Source organism: Carcharodon carcharias, chromosome 11 (assembly GCF_017639515.1).
Source record: "Carcharodon carcharias isolate sCarCar2 chromosome 11, sCarCar2.pri, whole genome shotgun sequence".
Classification (NCBI taxonomy): domain Eukaryota; kingdom Metazoa; phylum Chordata; class Chondrichthyes; order Lamniformes; family Lamnidae; genus Carcharodon; species Carcharodon carcharias.
In genome coordinates this window covers 48,397,251-48,417,737 of record NC_054477.1, presented here as the reverse complement: position 1 = coordinate 48,417,737, position 20,487 = coordinate 48,397,251, and the positions used below count along the sequence as shown (strand labels likewise).

General features: G+C 40.9%; 1 protein-coding gene across 1 annotated transcript in view; it reads right to left on the bottom strand.

Moving 5' to 3' along the window:
* Nucleotides 1-480: 480 nt before the first annotated feature.
* lnx2a (ligand of numb-protein X 2a) overlaps nucleotides 481-20,487 on the bottom strand; it is a 221,609-nt gene continuing 201,602 nt past the window's right edge. The window contains exons 7-11 of the mRNA XM_041199424.1: nucleotides 17,015-17,164; nucleotides 14,931-15,108; nucleotides 12,994-13,225; nucleotides 10,671-10,829; nucleotides 481-1,281 (exon numbers count right to left, since the gene is read on the bottom strand). Of these exons, the coding sequence (XP_041055358.1) occupies nucleotides 1,146-1,281; nucleotides 10,671-10,829; nucleotides 12,994-13,225; nucleotides 14,931-15,108; nucleotides 17,015-17,164 (855 nt within the window). The 3' untranslated portion in view covers nucleotides 481-1,145. The remainder of the gene's footprint in view (nucleotides 1,282-10,670; nucleotides 10,830-12,993; nucleotides 13,226-14,930; nucleotides 15,109-17,014; nucleotides 17,165-20,487) is intronic.

The window sequence follows — 20,487 nt, the reverse complement described above, 5'->3', positions numbered from 1 at the left end:
TTGGCTTTTGGGCAGGAACTATCTCCATATGTCAAGCTATGTTTTCATTATTGACTAACCACCTCTGCACTTCCAGCATTTTCTGTTTTATTTCCTAATGGAAAGGTGACTCAATTAGCAATGTGGTTGACTCTTAAAATGCCCTCTGAACAAGGGCAATTAGGGATGGGCAATAAATGCTGGCCTAGCCAGCGATGCCTACATCTCATGAACGAATAAAAAAAAAGCAACATTTTAAATATTAAATTGAATCAAATAAAAGCATAGATGTAGTAGGAAAATTGGTTTTCTGTGACTGATCAACTTGGAGAAGTATCTTTTTTAGATCAAAACTTTTAACTGTAAAATCTCCCTTACAATATAAATTAATGGAGTTCATATCTTCAAGCCCACTACTGTGATAAGATAATAAGACAACAATATTTTAAAATTAAAAAAAGCAAACTCTTAAAAAAGATAAAAACAGGCACTCTTAACTTTTCAGCAGGTTTAGGGCCTTGAACCTCAAAAGTATTCTATGTTAAAACTACGTATAGTACATGTGTACATTTGAATATCTCAAATACACTCATGTCCTACTGCCAACAGTATATGTTAGAGCTTTGGAAATTCATGCCCCCGTGATGCAAGTGTTGCTAAGCTTCACTTCAACAAAAATGTACTGCAGTGGGAAGTAAGTGCACATACAAACATCAGCTTGTGTGGTAATTCAGTGAAATAAATTCAAACACAGTAGCTAAATTCTATTTTTAAAAAGTCATTTTACATTAAAACTACATTCATGGTAACATGAGGTTCAAAAGTCACTGTAAGGCTTGGGACTGGCTGTGGCTGTCTGAAATTTATCCGCTGGTAAGGCTTTTAGATCTGTGGGTAATGATGATGTCTGATTACATAATTTCTGATAACCTTGAATTAGCTTACCTTTACTAATCGGGAATACGGGTTATTGATTTTAAAACTGTCGAATAGACGTGGATCACACGATTGAGCTGCAAATGCAAATATTTTAAAATTTTACAAAAGAGTACATTATAGTTTTATATCCTGCTAGTCACTGATTGATAAAAATACTCAGTGAATCCTTTATTATTTGAATCCAATATTCTTGCACAATACATCATTCTTAATCGTTTGGCTTGAATTTAAATAAGGCTTCCAGGCCATGATATGACAGTTAGTGTAACTTTGTTTCGTTGCTCTTTCAACATTGGAACGAGAGCAGAATGGCTCATGCCTGCTGTTGAGAGCCCATTCACTGCTACAATCATATCACCACACCTATGGAGAAGAGAACAGATAGAAAAATAAAAACTTGTGAAACCTAATCATTCATCAGGAATGACAGAACATTTTGTAAGAACATTAACAATTGCACTCAGCTGCAAAATAGTATGGTAATGTAACTGTATCAGCTGATTGACCATACTGGAGTAATTTAGCAGTACAGGGTTGCATTTTTTGATCAGTCCATTCCCATTGTTTTCTGGCATCCACCTGGTTGCTACCAGACAGATGTCCTGCCAAAACTTCCGGTCATTAATAGCTGCATACAGATTCTTACCCTGCACAGTGTGTGACAGCTGATAGTTTGTGTGTTGAGAAGGATTTCCTGCAGATACCTAACATACTATAGCAGCAGCATTGAAAATGCTTTTTTTTCCCTCTTCCATTTTCCCCAAACTGAAATAATAAATTAATCTTTAGATTTTGAAAGAAACATATTGCTTGGAAATACATGGATATTTTACACGAAAATAAGGAATTCAGGCCAACCTGTCTATGTTGGTGTTAACACTCCATGCTAGCCTTCCCCCATCCCTCTTCCTCTAACTCCATTAGCATAACCTTCCATTTGTTTCTCCCTGATATATTTCTGCTATTTTCCTCAACTATTCCTTGTGGTAGTAAATTCCACATTCTGATTACACTCTGAGGAAAGTTTCTCCTCAATTTCTTATTGGAGTTGAGTGATTATCTTATATTTATGGTGTCTAGTTTTGGACTCCTCCACAGGTGGAAACACCTTCTCTACGTCTACTCTATCAAAACCTTTAGTAATCTTAAAGGCCTTTCTCAGGTCACCTCTCAGCCTTCTCCTCTCTAGGGAAAATAGCCCTAGACTATTAAATCTTCCTGGGTAGGTTATAGAAGTAGATGAGATCTTTTATGCAGAAGGTGTTCAATTTGAAAACTGACACTACGTACCTGGATTGTAATATTAAAAGGAGATGGATAGATGATAGAAAATAGAAAGTTATCATGACTCATTGGGACATATGTACAGCTCCTATCAAATATTACTGACTGAGTGATGGGAGTGGGAGAAAAAGCTGTGTAATTGCATAAAAAATGCAGAAAAGTGCACAAACAACAAAAATGAATGGAGTTTTATGTAAAGGTAGACAAACCAGCTGGAAAGTTGCAAACATATTTAATTGAAGCATTTTACATTGTAATGATTCATTACTTTAGATCAACTGTACAATGAAAAGCACAATCTGCAAAGATCTGGCAAAAGAAATCACATATCTGAAAAAAAACATTTTGAAATACACAGCAGGAAAAAGATGAACTAACATTTTGGGTATTGACCATTCTCATTTCAGCATATATGAATGCTGTATATTACTAGTGTTTTCTGTTTTTATTTCAGTAAAGATCTGAATTGTGTAAGGTGAGAATTTTGCAGTTTCAGTGGCAGGAAAAGTCAATTCTCAGCAAGCTGCAGTAAGCTCATTTATGGTTTGTTGCAAAGCAGTTTCAGTGGGTAGAAAAGTCATGCTCAGCAAGTTGCAGCAGACACATTTAAAGTTCTTTTTATTCATTTGTGCAAAGTAAGCATTCCTGGGAAGGCCAGCATTTATTGTCCATCCCTAATTGCCCTCGAGAAGGTGGTGGTGAGCCGCCTTCTTGAAGCAGTCTTTCTGCGTTTGTTGGGTGTGATTTGGAGGTGGTGATGTTTCCATACATCTGCTACCCTTGTCTTCCTAGAGGGCAGAGATCATGGGTTTGGAAGGTGCTGTCAAAGATGTCTTGGCGAGTTGCTGCAGTGCATCTTGTAAATAGTACATACTGCTGCAACTGTGTGCCAGAGGTGGAGCGAGTGAAATTGTAGGTGATGGATGGGGTGCCGATCAATGGGTTGGTTTGTCTCAGATAGTGTCGAGCTTCTTGAGTTTTTCTGGACTTGCACTCATTCAGACTGGTGGAGAGTATTCCATCACACTCCTGACTTATGCACTATAGATGGTGGACAGGCTTTGGGAGAGTCAGGAGGTGAGTTACTCTCCACAGAATTTCCAGCTTCTGACTGGCCCTTGTAGCTGCAGTATTTATATGGCTAGTTCAGTTTCTGGTTAACAGCAACACCCAGGTTGTTGAAGTGACGTATTCAGCCATGATAATAATATTGATTGTCAGGGGGATATGGTTGGATTGTCTCTCATTGGAGATAGTCATTGCCTGACTTAAGTGGCAAGTAACATTCATGCCACACATCAGGCCAAGCCCAATGTTGCTGAATATAGGCATGGACTGCTTCAGTACCTGAGGTATTACAAATAGTGAACATTGTGCAATCAGCAGCGAACATCTCCAATTCTGACCTTATGATGGAAGGAAGGTAATTGATGAAGCAACTGAAGATGGTTGGGCCTAGGACATTACCCTGAGGAACTCCAGCAGCAATGTCCTTGAACTGAGATGATCGGCCTCCAACAACCACAATCATCTCCCTTTGTGCTAGATATGACTCCAACCGTTTTCCCCTGATTCCCCATTGACTTCAGTTTTGCTAGGGCTCCTTGATGCCAAACGCGGTCAAATGCTGCCTTGATGTTTGGGGCAGATGTTCTCAACTCACCTCTGCAGGTGACCTAATGACCTTCACCTAAAAACCTAAAAACAAAATACATAAAAGGAAAAATAACACTCAACTGAGTAGTTCATCTGCATTAAGCTCCTACTTCATAAAATGCGATGGGAAAGTTGTTTCAAGACTCAATAAATGGAATCTTGTGCCCTCTCCTGTGGTGAGTTTTGTGTGTGTGTAGGGGGGGGGGGGGGGGGGTGGTGGCATTTAATTGGGTAGGAAAGTGTCAAGCAGCTACAGATGATAAATTTAATTCAGAGCCTTGAACTCAATCTTGATCTTTAAGAAAAGTCTTTCCAAACTTGTACCTGAAGCAAGTGTGAAATGTAGTAAACTTTATTCAGTCTGAAAAATAAATACCAATAAATCCAGCAAGCATGAAACTGTTACTGCTGTAAGAGATATGCAGTTTAAATAGTAATGGTCCGTGCATCCTGATCTGACACCTTCCTGCCTCCACCCCAATTAATTCCGTGACAGGAAGGCCCATGGTCAGTCTCCCCACTCCGGCAGCCAATTGAGGCCCTTGAATGACAATTAATGCCCACAAGGGCCTCATCCCTCTGCCACTGATAGTAACCCACAGTTGGGGAGGTGTGTGCTCACTATGCAGGGAACACCGACAAGTAAACTTGGCGTGTTTGCTTACAGGTTCCTGGCAGGGAGGGCCCTTGTTCAAAGGCATACAGAGTCTGATCGAGCGACCCAGCGTCAAGGAGGGACCTGTTGAGCGCCAATCCTCTGGCTTTGCTGCTGACCTCCCTCCCTTGCAACTCCCACCTGCCGCCATCACTCGCCCAGCCTGGGTGCCTCCTCAATTTGAGGCTTCGGGTGGGTGTTGTACAGCAGTGGCACTGTTGAGTATAGGACAGCTGCCAGTCTCTAATTGGCCTGCAGCTCTTGGTGGGCAGGACCTCTGCCTCCAGGAACTTGATCCCAGGTCAAAGGCCTATCAAGTGCCTGAGAGGCCCAAAATGCAGCGGGCCTTCTCTGGAAGAGGCAGTGAGAAGTTCTCACTGGCTCTCCAACCAGCAGTTGAGACTCTTTCACCTCCACAAGATTCTTTCCAGTATCTCCCACCAATGGAAGGCTCCTGAAAGTGTAGCAAAATATTAGTCTATGGTCTATGAAAAAATTATCAATGAGGTCCTTGTTGGCATTCTGGGGCATTTCCCACAATGCTCCCCATCCCTAACCCTGACCTCTGGAGAAACAGAAGTCAAGATATGGCTTACCAGTTGCTTGTTCACTGTAATATCCAGGGTATTCCACACGTGGCCGCAGGTGTGGAAATAAATATGGCAATACTGAGGATAGGTATTGCTACTCTGTAGATTCCAGCAGCAAATTATCTGTTCTAAGTATGTGTGCCACAAATGGTTGCCCCAAAATGAACTATCTGCCCCTACTATGCAACCTTACAGCCCTTTCAATGCTTTGCATGGACATACATGGCACACATTTAGGATGCCGGTTATATCTGGTACTTCGCACACCAAATCCTTACAATACAACTAGCTGCATAATGCATGTTCAGTTACTTACACAGAAGGTGGGTTCCTGAATCGTCACATGAACATTACTAATGCACAGTGTGTACTGTCTGTAAGATGCACCACAGCAACTCACCTTAGATAGCACCTTCCAAGTCTGTGATGTCTACTGCCCAGAAGAACAAGGGCAGCAGGTGCATAGAAACACCATCCACCTGCAAGTTACCCGTCAAATCACACGCCATCTTGATCTGGAACCATAACAGTGTTCCTTCACTGTTGCTTGGTCAAAATCCTGGAACTTCCTCCCTAACAGCATTGCAGGGGCACCTATGCCACAAAGACTGCAGTGGTTCAAGAAATTGGCTCACCACCCCTTTCTCAAGGGTAATTACAGGTGGACAATAAATGGTTTCATTGCCAATGATGTCCACATCCCACGATCAAATGAGAAGTTAATGATCCCCTAACATTGGTGAAATGCAGGTGGAGTACTTGTCATACTATTGCTGGCATTGTGTGGGAAGAAGCTAGAAATAATAGCCCCGGCATACAATTAAACAATCACTTATTTTATCTCTAATTGCAGACTGACTGATATTACAGATGATTTCATTGGAAAGAATGATGGTGCAGGCTCTGTGGTGCTCTGCAAGTGTCCTGGTATCAGTTGTTACAGTTCTGCAAAACTTATTTGACGGTGCTTTTCTGTTAAGAGTTTCAGTGACGAAGTGGTCACCCTTCCTTTGGCTTCTATGATCTTAATTACAACTTTTGTGAACCTGGACAGGCTGGAATCCAAAGTATTATATGGAAGATACATATGGGGAGAAACTTCAGCTCAGTGAGTGGGGGTGGGGCCCGCTCGCTGAGGTGTAAAATGATGCAGGGTGACGTCGGGCATGTGTTCCAACGTCACCGCGCGTCATTTAGATTTTAAGTTCGGCAGGCCCGAACTGTCAAAGGCCTATTAAGGCCATTTAACTAACAATTAAAATAATTAACGGAGCTGCCCATCCAACCTTAAGGTTGGCGGGCAGGTGAAGAGCCCAGGTGGCCTTCGCATTTTTCATGGAACCTCATCCACAGGCGGGATGAGGTTTCATGAATGATTTTAAATTTTCTCCAAAATTTTTATTTGAAATTAATGCACATGTCCCAGCTCATGTGACAGTTTCACAAGAAAGGACATGTCATAAAAACTTTTTCAACACTTTATTGAACTGTTAAAACTTAGAACTAATCTCCGAGGCACCTCTGTGCCTCAGGGAGATTTCTGCGCTCTTTCGCGCACATGCAAGTGAAAGAGCGCGCTCCCGATTCAGAGGAACCTCCTCTGCCCGCACAGGGAGCGCACAGTGCTTCCAGGTGTGCATCACACTGGGTGGGCCTTAATTGGCTCGCCCAAGTGAAATGGCGGTGCGAGCCCGATAGGGGGCACCGATTCAGTCTGCACCCACCCGCACCCGACCCTGCACAACTCCTCCGACGGGGGGAAAATTCTACCCACAAGGTTAGTTTTAACTGAGGAATAACTCCAAATATTTTGGCTCTAAATCATTTCCTACAACGCAAATTGAAACTTTATGTGGCAATAGAGAAGCAGCACAGTGTACAATAACTCATCTAGCTTGTGCAAGGAAATAGTCTGTTAAAAATTGTGATTACATTACTGAAAAATTGTACACAATGTAAAATCTCCATTATTTTGTTAATGAACAAAATTTCTACATAATGTAAATTATTGTAAGCAGTATTGAAAGATTAGCAAGTAAATATGCATAATATTGTAATTCAAATTTCACCTAAAAAATCTTCACACACAAAAATGCAGAATGGTTCAACCATGAAATACTACAGTTATGCAAAGGTTTCAAGATCAATCTACTTACTTATGGAAGAAAGCCATGCATATATATAGTATTTCACAACCTAAGGATATTCCAAGGCACTTTACAATCAATGAAGTACTTGTATAGTTATTGTAATGTAGAAATTGTGGCAGCTTATTTGTGCCCAGCAAGGTGCCACAAACAACAATGTGATAATGGCCAGATCATTTGTTTTGCTGAATGTTGGTTTAGCAGTAAATATTACTCAGGATGCCAGGGGACATTATAGAAGAGCTAGAATGATAAAAATAAAAAACGCAATTGCAAAGCCAATTAGGGGTGGAATTTAATGAGTTTGACAGGGTTTCGTCCACCAGTTGAAGAACTGGCAGGAACCCAGCATCGCTTATCTATGGGGAGGCCCAAGTCAATTACCAGGTAATCAGGCACTTACCTGGGCAGCGTCAGTCTCCCACTTCAAAGGGGTGGAAATCCCTTTGTCGAGAGCCATCAGCCAGAGGCTGGGAATTCTCCAGTACCACCAGGAAAGGTGGCCACTGCCAGTTTTACATTCGGGCTTGCAGGAGGGATCAGCCATGGATTCCCAGACAAAGATGAGTGTGGATGGGATGGGGCCGTGGGGAGGGGACTTTCGGCGGGTTGGAAGTAACTGCTGGTGGGTGACTTTCAGTGAGCACCCTCCTGCCCAATCAAACTAAACTCCCCAACCCCGACCCAAGGCGAGTTTGGGGGGACAGGAGCATTAAATTCCAAGGTATGTGAAAGGCATGCATGATGTGGTCTTTACTGGATCCACAAAATTAACACAAAGCGTACACATACATTAAGCATTGGAAGGATATGTTGCATGAGAAGAAAAATGCTAGGTTTGATCATGACTAGAGCACAGTCTGCACTACACAGGAGAAGGAAAGGTGTTTGGAACATAAGTTTCAGGAAGTGGTCACCCCACAGACAAAGGAGTAGTTAAGGACAAGAGAAATGGGTGACTGCTCGGCGCAGACAGGAACAAGATGCCCCTATGCATCTGCAATTGTTATTTAGTACCACTGAGTGTCTATAATGAAGACAGGATCAGAATGATGGGATGGGTAACCATAAGCAATGCTATAACACTGTGGAACAAGTGGTACCCATGGTGATAAAAAGAAAGAGGAGAATAGGTAAGCGGTAGTGCTGGAAGATTCAATTATTAGAAAGATGGCCTGTACTTTGCAGGGTATATCATGCCAAAAGGCAAACAGCATCCAATTGCATCTGGATGATGAGCAGGGGCGAGTCTGAAGAATCAATATTCTCAGCAATCATTCTGATGAGATCAAAGTACTCTTCGCAATGGCTGGACAAAAACTTAGAAGTTGTACTAAGATGTGATACATTTGGATAAATTCATTCTAGAATTCCAACATTTAGACAAAAGAGGAAGAATGCAAAGCTTTGCACTGAATGGTGGCAGATGTTTAAGTAAATATACATCTGAAGTATATTTACCTATATTGCATGTACTTAAAATTAAAACAGTGTTGTGCCAGCCACATGTTTTCACACATGTTGCCTGAACTGCAGAGTATTTCCAGTATTTTCTATTTTTATTTCAGGTTTCTAGCATCTGCAGTATTTTGCTTTGTAACGAATTTAAAATGGTTGATCAATTTTATGTCAATGAACTGTAAATTTCACATTTGATGTCAAGTGATTCAGATTGGAACCAAAGTTAATTGGTTATTATATAATTTTCCGACGGCTAAGGTAATGCTTTCTGGAGGAGTGTAAACGGTGATTATTTTTTGCAGTAGTCAGTCGGGAAGCGTGGGAAGCCTGTGTTTAAAACCATATATTTCATGACAAGAACTTTGCCACTGTCAAGTTGTTTAAAAATAATGGTACTTTACTATATTTTTATTACACCTATATGCCAATTTTTCCACTGATATAAAACAGGTCCGAATTGTTAAGACTGATGCTAATCACACTTGAGTGGTAAGGTACTACATTGTACAAATATTTTCTGGTCAGCTTACTTGCATAACTATTCACAAATCCAGGTGTAGACTTGGGCAGGTATTAAGAGCACAAGCAATAGGGGAAACAGAACATCTCCTGTACATAAAATTTAAGGGAATAGTGACAATGAAAGGCAAGTGTCACAAAACATAGACAAATTTTGAAAGGCTTTAGAAAGGGTCAAAGACATCTCAACTCTACAAGTCTTTGCTTAGGCTGAAGGGGTTAGGGATTCAGATGTAACTTACAAAAATGAATGGAATTAAACCCCATCTGCTGGCTTCAGGCTGAATCTGAATGGATCTATCAATCCTATGGCACAGGTAATAGTAGGCTCTTTGCATAGTTAGAACAGTTCTGTTTCCAGCTTTCCGCCGGCCTAGACACAATGCAAAGTCTGGTCATCAAGATCAGACCAAGAGGGAGTGGGAGGAAGAGCGAGTAAGCTGGGGGCAACGAAGGGAAGAGCAGAGAGTTTCCAGGGCTGCAAATTGAAACACATGTGCATGATGGGTCAAATAGCTGCCTTATAAGTTGCAAATTTTCTATGGTTTTACACTGACAGTTAGTTCAGCCAAGAACTACCGTTGTAACTGCATTGCAGAATTTAACTTGTTTGCAAAATTAACACTTGTGGGATATGATTGTTAAGATAAGTAAAGCAGAAAAGGAAGAAAAATTTCTTAGCCAAATCAAACAGGAAAATTCTTGACAAACATTGGACTAACCAGAATAATTAACTATGAACAAGTTAGAAAACTCGAACATAAATCTACATTTACAAAGATATCTCAATGGAATTAGTTATATAATAAAATGCTTACATTTCAACAATGAAACAATTCTAGCTTAAGCCATTTTTACCATGCGAACTTGACCACCAGTGTTTGTTTTTTGCGGTTTAAGGAATTTGAAATGCCATTAATTATTACCAGGAATGTGGAAGTTTTCAATAATTACCATAATGAATCAGGTGTATTATGTAATATTTAATAAAATCCGTGCCACAATTAACTTTCATAAAACATATCAAGTTAGTTGCACTGCAACATTATAGGAATCAACATTGATGACTGTTTACATAATGCTCTCATGCTTAAATTTTGAGATAACTAATTTATGTAACCAAAATGTATGCAAAAGAAAAAGTGTAAGGAGAGGAGAATCAGTATTTCAAAACATGTAATCGTGTTGAAATTAGTCACCTTCATTCACCAAATTCTCAATTTTTGTGCAGGGAGCCATTCATGTTTAAGTTGATGCCTAAGAAGGTCCATTATATATTGTTACTTGATTATTAGAGCTATCGTAAAGTGACATAAACATTTGGGTGTAATTTCAAAATCAGCAATGAAGGAGCTAGTCACATGCAGAATTTCTCATTTTAAAATGGGGGCTTCTCTAAAGACATGGTTCAAAATAAAGACGAAAGAAATGCTTACTTACCTCAGTCTTCCATCATAATAAGCTGGTGTCCCAAATACAATTGTTTTAATAAAAAAGGGCTGATTACAGTGATTTTCTTCATAACCACCAACAATACTAAAGCCCCAGCTTCCTGAGTTACTCCTCAGTAGGACAATATCATGACTGCTCTGAAGGGAGCTGAAAAGAAATGAAACATTACAACAAATGCTTTTTGTAGCTCCTTTATGTTTTCACTTGATTGCTAAATATTCTTTATTCTTGGCATCTACTTCACACTTTAGGAGACACAAAAAAAATAGTACAACCAGGAAGAGAAGAAAGGAGTCTCTTGTGTGAGTGTTAAGATTCTGGCAACTGGAACAAATAATCAAAATGTAAATCACCTATAGCTGAGTGATCTAAGCCATAATTTTTTCTTCTGGTGTGCAGATTACTTCATGTGGCAGCTTTGCAGCTGTTCTCAACTGAGATCTACTTTAAGTCAGCTGAAATAATAACAAATCTTAAGGAGTGCCCTTAACAAAGGCCTTTAGCCTGCCACACAATAGCAATGAAGAATAGATTGCACCATCTATTTCACCTTCCCTGTTTGGAGATAGTCTGACTCAGCCATAGACCTCAAAACTGTTGGCAAAACTTACAAAGACTTGATATGATTACATTAAATGCCAAAAAGTTTATGATCATCAGCATATTAAAAACAGCGATTCTGTTTTGATTTGTGAGGAAGGAGGTTCGAAGTTGGGATAACAATTTCACTTTGGGCATCAACTTACAGTAAAGATAAAAACAAAAAAACTGCGGATGCTGGAAATTCAAAACAAAAACAGAATTACCTGGAAAAACTCAGCAGGTCTGGCAGCATCGGCGGAGAAGAAAAGAGTTGAAGTTTCCAGTCCTCATGACCCTTCGACAGAACTTGAGTTCGAGTCCAAGAAAGAGTTGAAATATAAGCTGGTTTAAGGTGTGTGGGTGGGGGAGAGAGAGAGAGAGAAAGAAGTGGAGGGGGTTGGTGTGGTTGTAGGGACAAACAAGCAGTGATAGAAGCAGATCATCAAAAGATGTCACCAACAACAGAACAAAAGAACACATAGGTGTTAAAGTTGGTGATATTATCTAAACGAATGTGCTAATTAAGAGTGCCCTACCATCCATTCTTAATTAGCACATTCGTTTAGATAATATCACCAACTTTAATACCTATGTGTTCTTTTGTTCTGTTGTTGGTAACATCTTTTGATGATCTGCTTCTATCACTGCTTGTTTGTCCCTACATCCACACCAACCCCCTCCACTTCTCTCTCTCTCTCTCTCTCTCTCCCCCCACACACACACCTTAAACCAGCTTATATTTCAACTCTTTCTTGGACTCGAACTCAAGTTCTGTCAAAGGGTCATGAGGACTCGAAACGTCAACTCTTTTCTTCTCCGCCGATGCTGCCAGACCTGCTGCGTATTTCCAGGTAATTCTGTTTTTGTTTTGAACTTACAGTAAAGACCGGGCCATAAGATCATTATGTTAAATTAATGATTAATGTTTGATTAATGATCAATACTGGAAGTTCACTACACCACCTATCAAAAGGCACCCATAGGCAGTTATCCATGAGAGAAACACAAGTTTGCTAGAGTTTAGAAATTCCAGTGCAGGATACGTTATTTATAAAGAAAAGAAATTATATAGTGAATGTGAGGATGAAATTGAGTTTACACAGCAGGTTGATAAAGAAAGAGAATAAGAATGATCTCCAATGAAACTTGGCAAAAGATGATCATGGCAAGTTGCTACTGAAATGCAATATAAACCTGAATAGAAGTAGAATATGCAGGCATTAAGGATATACCATAAGCTAAAGAAAGGACCAGTCCACTGAGCAAAAATTACTGGAGTTGATGCCAAAGGCTCAATACCAGGCAAGGCAAAATAGGATTTGGATGTGTTAGTCTAACCAGTCAGATTACCTCCAGTCAGTGCTCCTGACCTCAGTCCCAATACGGAGTCTTGGGAAAAGGCACTGATGGGAATTTGAATCAGATGTACCAACTTGGCAGCTGCAATTCTATGCTTGCAGTATGTCAAACATTATTCTTGATGGGGAAAAACTAACTGAAAGTCCTCATTCTAGATGGACAGTGCCAATTTCAGGCACTCCTTTGATATGTAGTAAATGTTGAAAATGAAGAACAAGAGAAATTTAAGCAATCATACCTTGTATGGAAAGTCACAATACTTTTTGAATAGAAATAAATTTTTACAAAATTTCTTTAGCATTTCTCAGTTAACATTGAAAAACGTCTTAATGTCATCTGTTTAACAAGACAGAATACATAAGTCATTCACCTTGGCAATCCTAACCACATGACCCACGATGGTGACCAAGTGGTATCATATTCATTCTCATTGTTTGTGCTCAGTTGCTCATCTGCTGCTTGACCCTGCTCTTCTATTGTTTGTACTTCCAATGCCTTTAGTATAACAACTGGTGAAGTAGCACTAGTTTTCAGTGTGGCCACTGCTTCACTGTGACTCAGACAGGTCAGATCAATACCATTGATGCTCAGTAGTACATCCCCTGTTTAAATAATCAGACTTATTTTCAGCTTCCCATTGATCAATGTATTTTAGTCTTGGGGTGCTTGCATTAACTTTTCATCTGTTTTGACATTTTCACAAGATCATTGATTAACATGAAATCCTAGATGATGTTTTGGAACTTCATGAACAAAAATCAATGAACTATTAAACTGAGAAAACGTTACTTTTACTTTTTTACTGAGCCAGAAAAATAGGTGGCTTGTCGCATTGATTCCTTCTAAGAAATGAGGGAGCTGATACTTTTTTTTGTAGTCAACATCATTAACTCAAAAGATATATTTCAGAGCAGTAGAACTGATTTTGCCACATATCGCAAAATTTTATGCAGGGTCAGGGTCTCTGTCCACCAGCATAAAAGTAGGGGTGAACCCACCCGCGCTTGGCTGGCTTGCCACACAGCCACTTACCGACCGTCAGACCATTAATTTGCTTGAGGTAGGCCTTCCACCCCATTGGGGTGGAAGTCCTGCCTCCGAGAAGTGCTGGCCAATCAAATGGTTGGCAGCTGTCTTCTCCCAGCAACACCACTGGGAGTGGTAGTCTCTACTGACCTTTGTTGGGGTTGCATCAGGCATCTCCAGGGTCTTGCCAGGGCCAGGGGTTGGGGTTGGGGGGGAGGGGGAGGTGGCAGGAGTTACAGGGCAGAAGAGGAGGAGAAATGCAGCTGGGTCTCCGATTGGCACAGGTTGCCTAAACATGAGGCAACCCCCCCTGCCCCCGCAAGGTTCGCCTACTTTTACTGGGTGGCCTGAACACTTGGCGCTGGCCTCCCCTGCCTCAGGTAAAATCGATTAATTGGCCACTTAAGGGTCTCAACTGGCTCATTGGCAAGCGGGCTACCCAATGCCTTCCTTGCCACGGCCAAGATATATACTAGGGAGTGTAAAATTCTGGCCATAATCTCAGTCCTCAATGCCAAGCAATGATATTCACTGTTACAAAAGACTGTTATATCTATCAGCCTATACACAGCTCCTTAAAAGCTAGCAATAAAAAAATGGAATTAAGTTAGAATGTCAATCATAAACAGCCAATCAAAAAAAAAGGCATAGGGAATAATAATGTAGAACATGGGGAATTGTTGAAAAGGAATATACGAACATGCTTTAAGCATGTTAACAAACTGTATCAACCAATTGCTCCAGCTCTTCTCAACATTTATAATCAGGCATGCTAATAAATGTAGATGGTGGCAAATGCTCTAATTTATCTACTTGTTGTCATCAGGTGCCACAAGCTTAATTCATAACTAGCAAATATGATCATGTACATGAACATTTCCTGTATTACATCCTCAGTTAACTGAATACAAAGATTATTTAGCTGGATTTGTAATATTCTCCATAAAGTTAGTCATTAAAGTTCTGCTCTGTGTTTTATTACCTCGCTCCAGCTATAGTTATAAAATACAAGAAATATACTTTGATGTGTAAAAACAATACATTAGCATGCTGACAAAAGTTACAGAAGATGAACTTCATAGATTCACAAAAGTCTTGAAATGGGGGGTTTTGTCATCACTTTAATTTTCCCAACTGCATTCAAATTCTAAGATTTTGCATAGCAGGTACAATTTGTTCCCTACTCTGCATGGTGAAAATATATTACACTTTTTAAAATTAAGATGTCCAATGAAATCACCAAAGGAGTTCCTGTGGGCTCCGACTGGTGTGTAGCCTTACCACGTTTGATCCTCCCTTCTCTGTAGAGACAGCCATGTGGCTGTACACTGGTGACAAATATTGGCAATTCACCATTTTTGCTGCCCCGTCCTCCTGCCACAGTCATCCCTAAAGATTCGTGAGTTTTTTTCTGTACATTGATCTGCTTTTCTTGACAAGTAACACATTGGGATAGATCCTAGGGAAATAGAGAAAACTTTTGTTTTCATTCATTGTCTTCAAATATTAATGTGAAAGTAGAGAGTCTTCATGAATATATTTATACGGATTATAAATTATTTGTATTGTAGCTTAATTCGTGACTCTTATATTCATTTACCTTCAAAGATGATCACTCAAAAATACATCCAATATGACTGTGACCATAGTAAACTGCCTATATGCAGCCTTTGACGTGGTTGACCACACTATCCTTCTCCAATGCCTCGCTTTTGTCATCGAGCTGGATGGGATTGCCCTCTCTTGGTTCCATTCCAATCTATTCAATAATAGCTAGAAAATGACCAGCAATGGCTTCCCTTTCCTCTCATGCACCGTTACCTCTGAGGCTCCCCAAGGATCTATCCTTGACCACCTCCTATTTCTCACCTTCACGTTGCCCCTTGGTGACATTACCTGAAAACATGTTAGTTTCACAGGTATGCTGACAACACCCAGCTCTAACTCACTACTACCTCTCTTGAACCGGCCACAGCCTCTGATTTGTGTCAGGCTGCTTATCCGATACCCAGTACTGGACAAGTAGAAGTTACCTCCACTTTAACATTGGGAAGACTGAAGGCATTACAAACTCTGTTCCCTATCCACCAATCTATCACTCCCTGTGTCCATTGTCTGAGGCTGAAGCAGACTTTGCAATAACTCTATGTCCTACTAGACTGTGAGATAAGGTTTGGAGTCTTTATCAGCTCCATTACTAAGACTGACTATTTCTACATCCACAACATCATCCGTTTCTACCCCTGCCTCAGCTCATCCGCTGCTGAAACCCTCATCCAAGCCTTTGTTACCTCTTGACTTGACTATTCCAAGGCCCTCCTGGACGATCTGAGAGTTTGCTTGCTCGGTAAACCTGAGCTCATCCAAAACTCTGCAGCTTGTATCCTAATCCGCACCAAATTCCATTAATTCATTTCTCTGTGGACTTGTGCACCTGCTGCTCTATATTTGCTCCTGGTCTAGCAATGCCTCCATTTTGAAAATTCTCATTCTTGCTTTTAAATCCCCCATGGCCTTGTCCCATCTGATCTCTGTAACCTCTTCTAGTCCTACAACCCTCTGACATCTCTGCACTCCTCTAATTCTGGCCTCTTGCAAATCACAAATTTTCATCGCTCTACCAATGGGTGCCGAGGCTTCAGTTGCCTCAATCCTAAGCTCTGCGGTTCCTTCTCTAAATCTCTCCACTTCTTTCTCCTTTTTTTGCTTCTTAAAATCTACCTTTGACTAAGCTTCTGGTCACCAGCTGTAATACCTCCTCACATGGTTTGGTGTCAAATCTTGTTTGACAACAGTCTTGTGAAGTGCCTTGAGACATTTTTCTACATTAAAGGTGCTATACCAATGAAAGATCTTCATTGATTTCCCTTCCTATGTGGAAGTAAATAGCTTTTGCTGGCCCCTCCTTCCTGACAAGATTGGGAACAGTCCGCCCAGAGAATCACAGCATTCCTACCAAGCTTAAGAGTCCAAGAAAATTTAATAAAAATTTGATTATTTTTAAGTTTGGCATTATAGAGTGCATGGCAGGTTCAAAAATAATATTCAAAATGTTGTGATATTCTACAGAGATTACCACAGATGCATACTACTTAAGTTAGATATGAGCAATGAAATGTGTCACATTGGGAATTACAAAATGATTCCTAATGGACAAAGAATATTTCCTTGCTGATTATAAATTTGAAGTAAATAGTTTTAATTGAATATTTAATATCAAGTGATAGTTATGCATACTGAAACTAATTGAAATTATTTCAGAACTATTTTTATAACACAGCTAATTAGTTAACAGCGAATAGGCTCAAATAATATGAATCATGCATTTTAATGAAATTCATTACTGAATATTTTTTCTCACTCACCTTTTGAGTACTGGGTCTGCTGTGGAACAGGAGCTGTGTTTGTTGGGATAAATGCTGATTAGTTGTATGAGATCCCAATTCTTGAATAACATTTGGGAGCTGCTCCTTTGCTGTTCTACAGATTATGAAATGAACCATCTCACCACTGGCCTGATAACCATAAAAATAAAATGTTTACTTATAGGTAACTTTATACACTATTCATTAATGCTTAAAATGAAAACATTTCAGAAAATATTTTAAAAAAAGACTAGAAATAATTGTGGTCCAATAAGTTGGCCTTTTATTGCAAACATTGGATAAAAACTAGCCCAAACTGTGATCAAAGTATTTTGTCTGAGGCAAGCATTCTATTTGAAATTAATTCAGTTTTTAAATATTCTTTCATGGGACATGGGCGTTTGCTGTCAAGGCCAGCATTTGTTGCTCGGTCATTTCAGCAGGCAGTTAACCGCATTGCTGTGGGTCTAGAGTCACATGTAGTCCAGGCCAGATAAGGATGGAAGATTTCCTTCCCTAAAGAACATTAGTTGAACTTGATGGGTTTTTGTGACAATTGATGATAGTTTCATGGTCACTATCACTGAGACTACCTTTATCTTCAAGGACCAGGATTTCCTGGTCGGCGAGCTGGGGCCGGTGGGGCCCACTCGCCGACACATAAAATGATGCAGGATGATGTCGGGCAGAACTCCCAACGTCACCCCCGCCGCATTTCAATTTACAGATGGGCGGGGGCTCAGCAGAATCAGCTGTGTGCCCGCCGACCTGTCAATAGCCAATTGAAGCTATTGACAAAGTAGTTAACGTAATTAATGGACCTGCCCATCTGGGCAGGCCGGGAGCCTTGGCGGGCTTAAGTAAAAGCATGAAACCTCAACCACGGGCGGGATGAGGTTTCATGTAGGTTTTAAAATTTTTAATAAAATTGTCAATGAAAGCGATGGACATGTCCCAACTCATGTGACAGTGTCACATGAGGAGAGATGTCAGGGAAATTTATTTCTTCTGTTTTTAAAATTTTTTCAGACAGGAGCCAATCTCCCTGAGGCAGCACTTAGCCTCAGGGAGATGAGTGCGCTCTTTCATGCGCACGTGTGAAAGAGCGCACACCCGGATCAGGGATCCCCCACCTGCACAGGGAGCGCACAGTACTTCCTTGCGGACATCATGCTGGGCAGGCCAATTAAGGTAAAACGGCAGTGACCCCCCAATCAGTGGCGCCGATTGGAGGCGTGCCTCCATCGGCCTGCTCCCAAACTCCCCAACATACCTCCCCCTCTCCCCCCAACCTGACGGGGGCAAATTCTGCCATAGATTCATTAACTGAATTCAAGTTCCACCAGCTGCCATGGTGTGATCTGAACCCAAATACCCAGAGCATTTGCCTGGGTTTCTGGAATACTAGTCCAGCGACATTATACCATGTCACCATCTCCTCCCAGCTTCTAACGGATAGAAACCTAGAAACTAGGAGGAATAGGCCCTTGGAGCCTACTCCGCCATTCATTATGATCATGGTTGATCATTCAACTCAATAGCCTGCTCCCGCTTTCTCCCCATACTCTTTGATCCCTTTTGCCCCAAGAGCTAGATCTAACTCCTTGAAAATATACAATGTTTTGGGCTCAACTACTTTCTGTGGTAACGAATTCCACAGGCTCACCACTCTCTGGGTGAAGAGATTTCTCCTCATCTCAGTCTTAAATGGTCTACCCCATATCTTCAGACTGTGACCCCTGGTTCTGGACTCCCCCACCATCGAGAACATCCTTCCTTCATCTACCCTGTCTAGTCCTGTTAGAATTTTCAAGGTTTCTATGAGAGCCCTCCTCATTCTTCTGAGCTCCAGCGAATATAATCCTAATTGACTCAATCTCTCCTCATATGTCAGTCCCGCCATCCCAGGAATTAGTCGAGTAAACTTTTGCTGCACTTCCTCTGTAGCAAGGACCTCCTTCCTCAGATAAGGAGATCAAAACTGCACACAATATTCCTGGTATGGTCTCACCAAGGCCCTGTATAATTGCACCAAGACATCCCTGCTCCTGTACTCGAATCCTCTGGCTATGAAAGCCAACATACCATTTGCCTTCTTTACTGCCTGCTGCACCTGCATACTTACCTCCAGCGACTGATGTACAAGGACACCCTGGTCTCGTTGCACATTCCCCTCTCTCAATTTATTGCCATTCAGATGATAATCTGCCTTCCTGTTTTTGTTACCAAAATGGATAACCTCACATTTATCCACATTATACTGCATCTGCCATGCATTTGTCCACTCATTCAGCTTATCCAAATCACACTGAAGCATCTCTGCATCCTTCTCATAGCTCATCCTCCCACCCAGCTTTGTGTCACCTGCGAATTTGGAGATATTACATTTAATTCCCTCATCTAAATCATTAATATATATTGTGAATAACTTGGGTCCCAGCACCGATCCCTGCGGTACTCCACTAGTCACTGCATGCCATTATGAAAAAGACCCGTTTATTCCCACTCTTTGTTTCCTGTCTGCCAACCAGTTTTCTATCCATCTCAATACACTACCACCAATCCCATGCACTTTAATTTTACGGGCCAGTCTCTTATGTGGGACTTTGTCGAAAGCCTTCTGAAAGTCCAAATAATCCACTGGATCCCCCTCATCAACTCTACAAGTTACATCCTCGAAAAATTTCAGTAGATTTGTCAAGCATGATTTCCCTTTCATAAATCCATGCTGACTCTGTCGATTCTGCCACTGTTTTCCACGTGCTCAGCTATTAAATCTTTTATAATGGACTCTAGAATTTTCCCAACTACCGACGTCAGGCTGACTGGTCTATAATTCCCTGTTTTCTCTGTGCCTCCCTTTTTAAATAATGGGGCTACATTAGCTACCTTCTATTCTGTAGGAATTGTTTCAGAGTCTATAGAATCTTGGATGATGACCACCAATGCACCCACTATTTCTAGGGCCACTTCCTTAAGCACTCTGGGATGTAGATTATCAGGCCCCGGGGATTTATGGGCCTTCAATCCCATCAATTTCCCCAACACCATTTCCCTACTAATACTGGTTTCTTTCAGTTCCTCCCTCTCACTAAACCCTGTGTTCCCCAACATTTCTGGTATGTTATTTGTGTCCTCCTTTGTGAAGACAGAACCAAAGTATGTATTTAGTTGGTCAGCCATTTCTTTGTTCCCCGTTATAAATTCCCCTGTTTCTGACTGTAAGGGACCAACATTTGTCTTTATCAATCTTTTTCTCTTCACGTACCTATAGAAACTTTTACAGGTCAGTTTTTATGCTCCCTGCAAGCTTACTCTCGTTCTCTATTTTCCCCTTCCTAATCAATCCCTTGGTCCTCCTTTGCTGAATTCTAAAGTGCTCCCAATCCTCAGATCTGTTGTTTTTTCTGGCCAATTTGTATGCCTCTTCCTTGGATCTAATACTATCTCTAATTTCCCTTGTAAGCCATGGT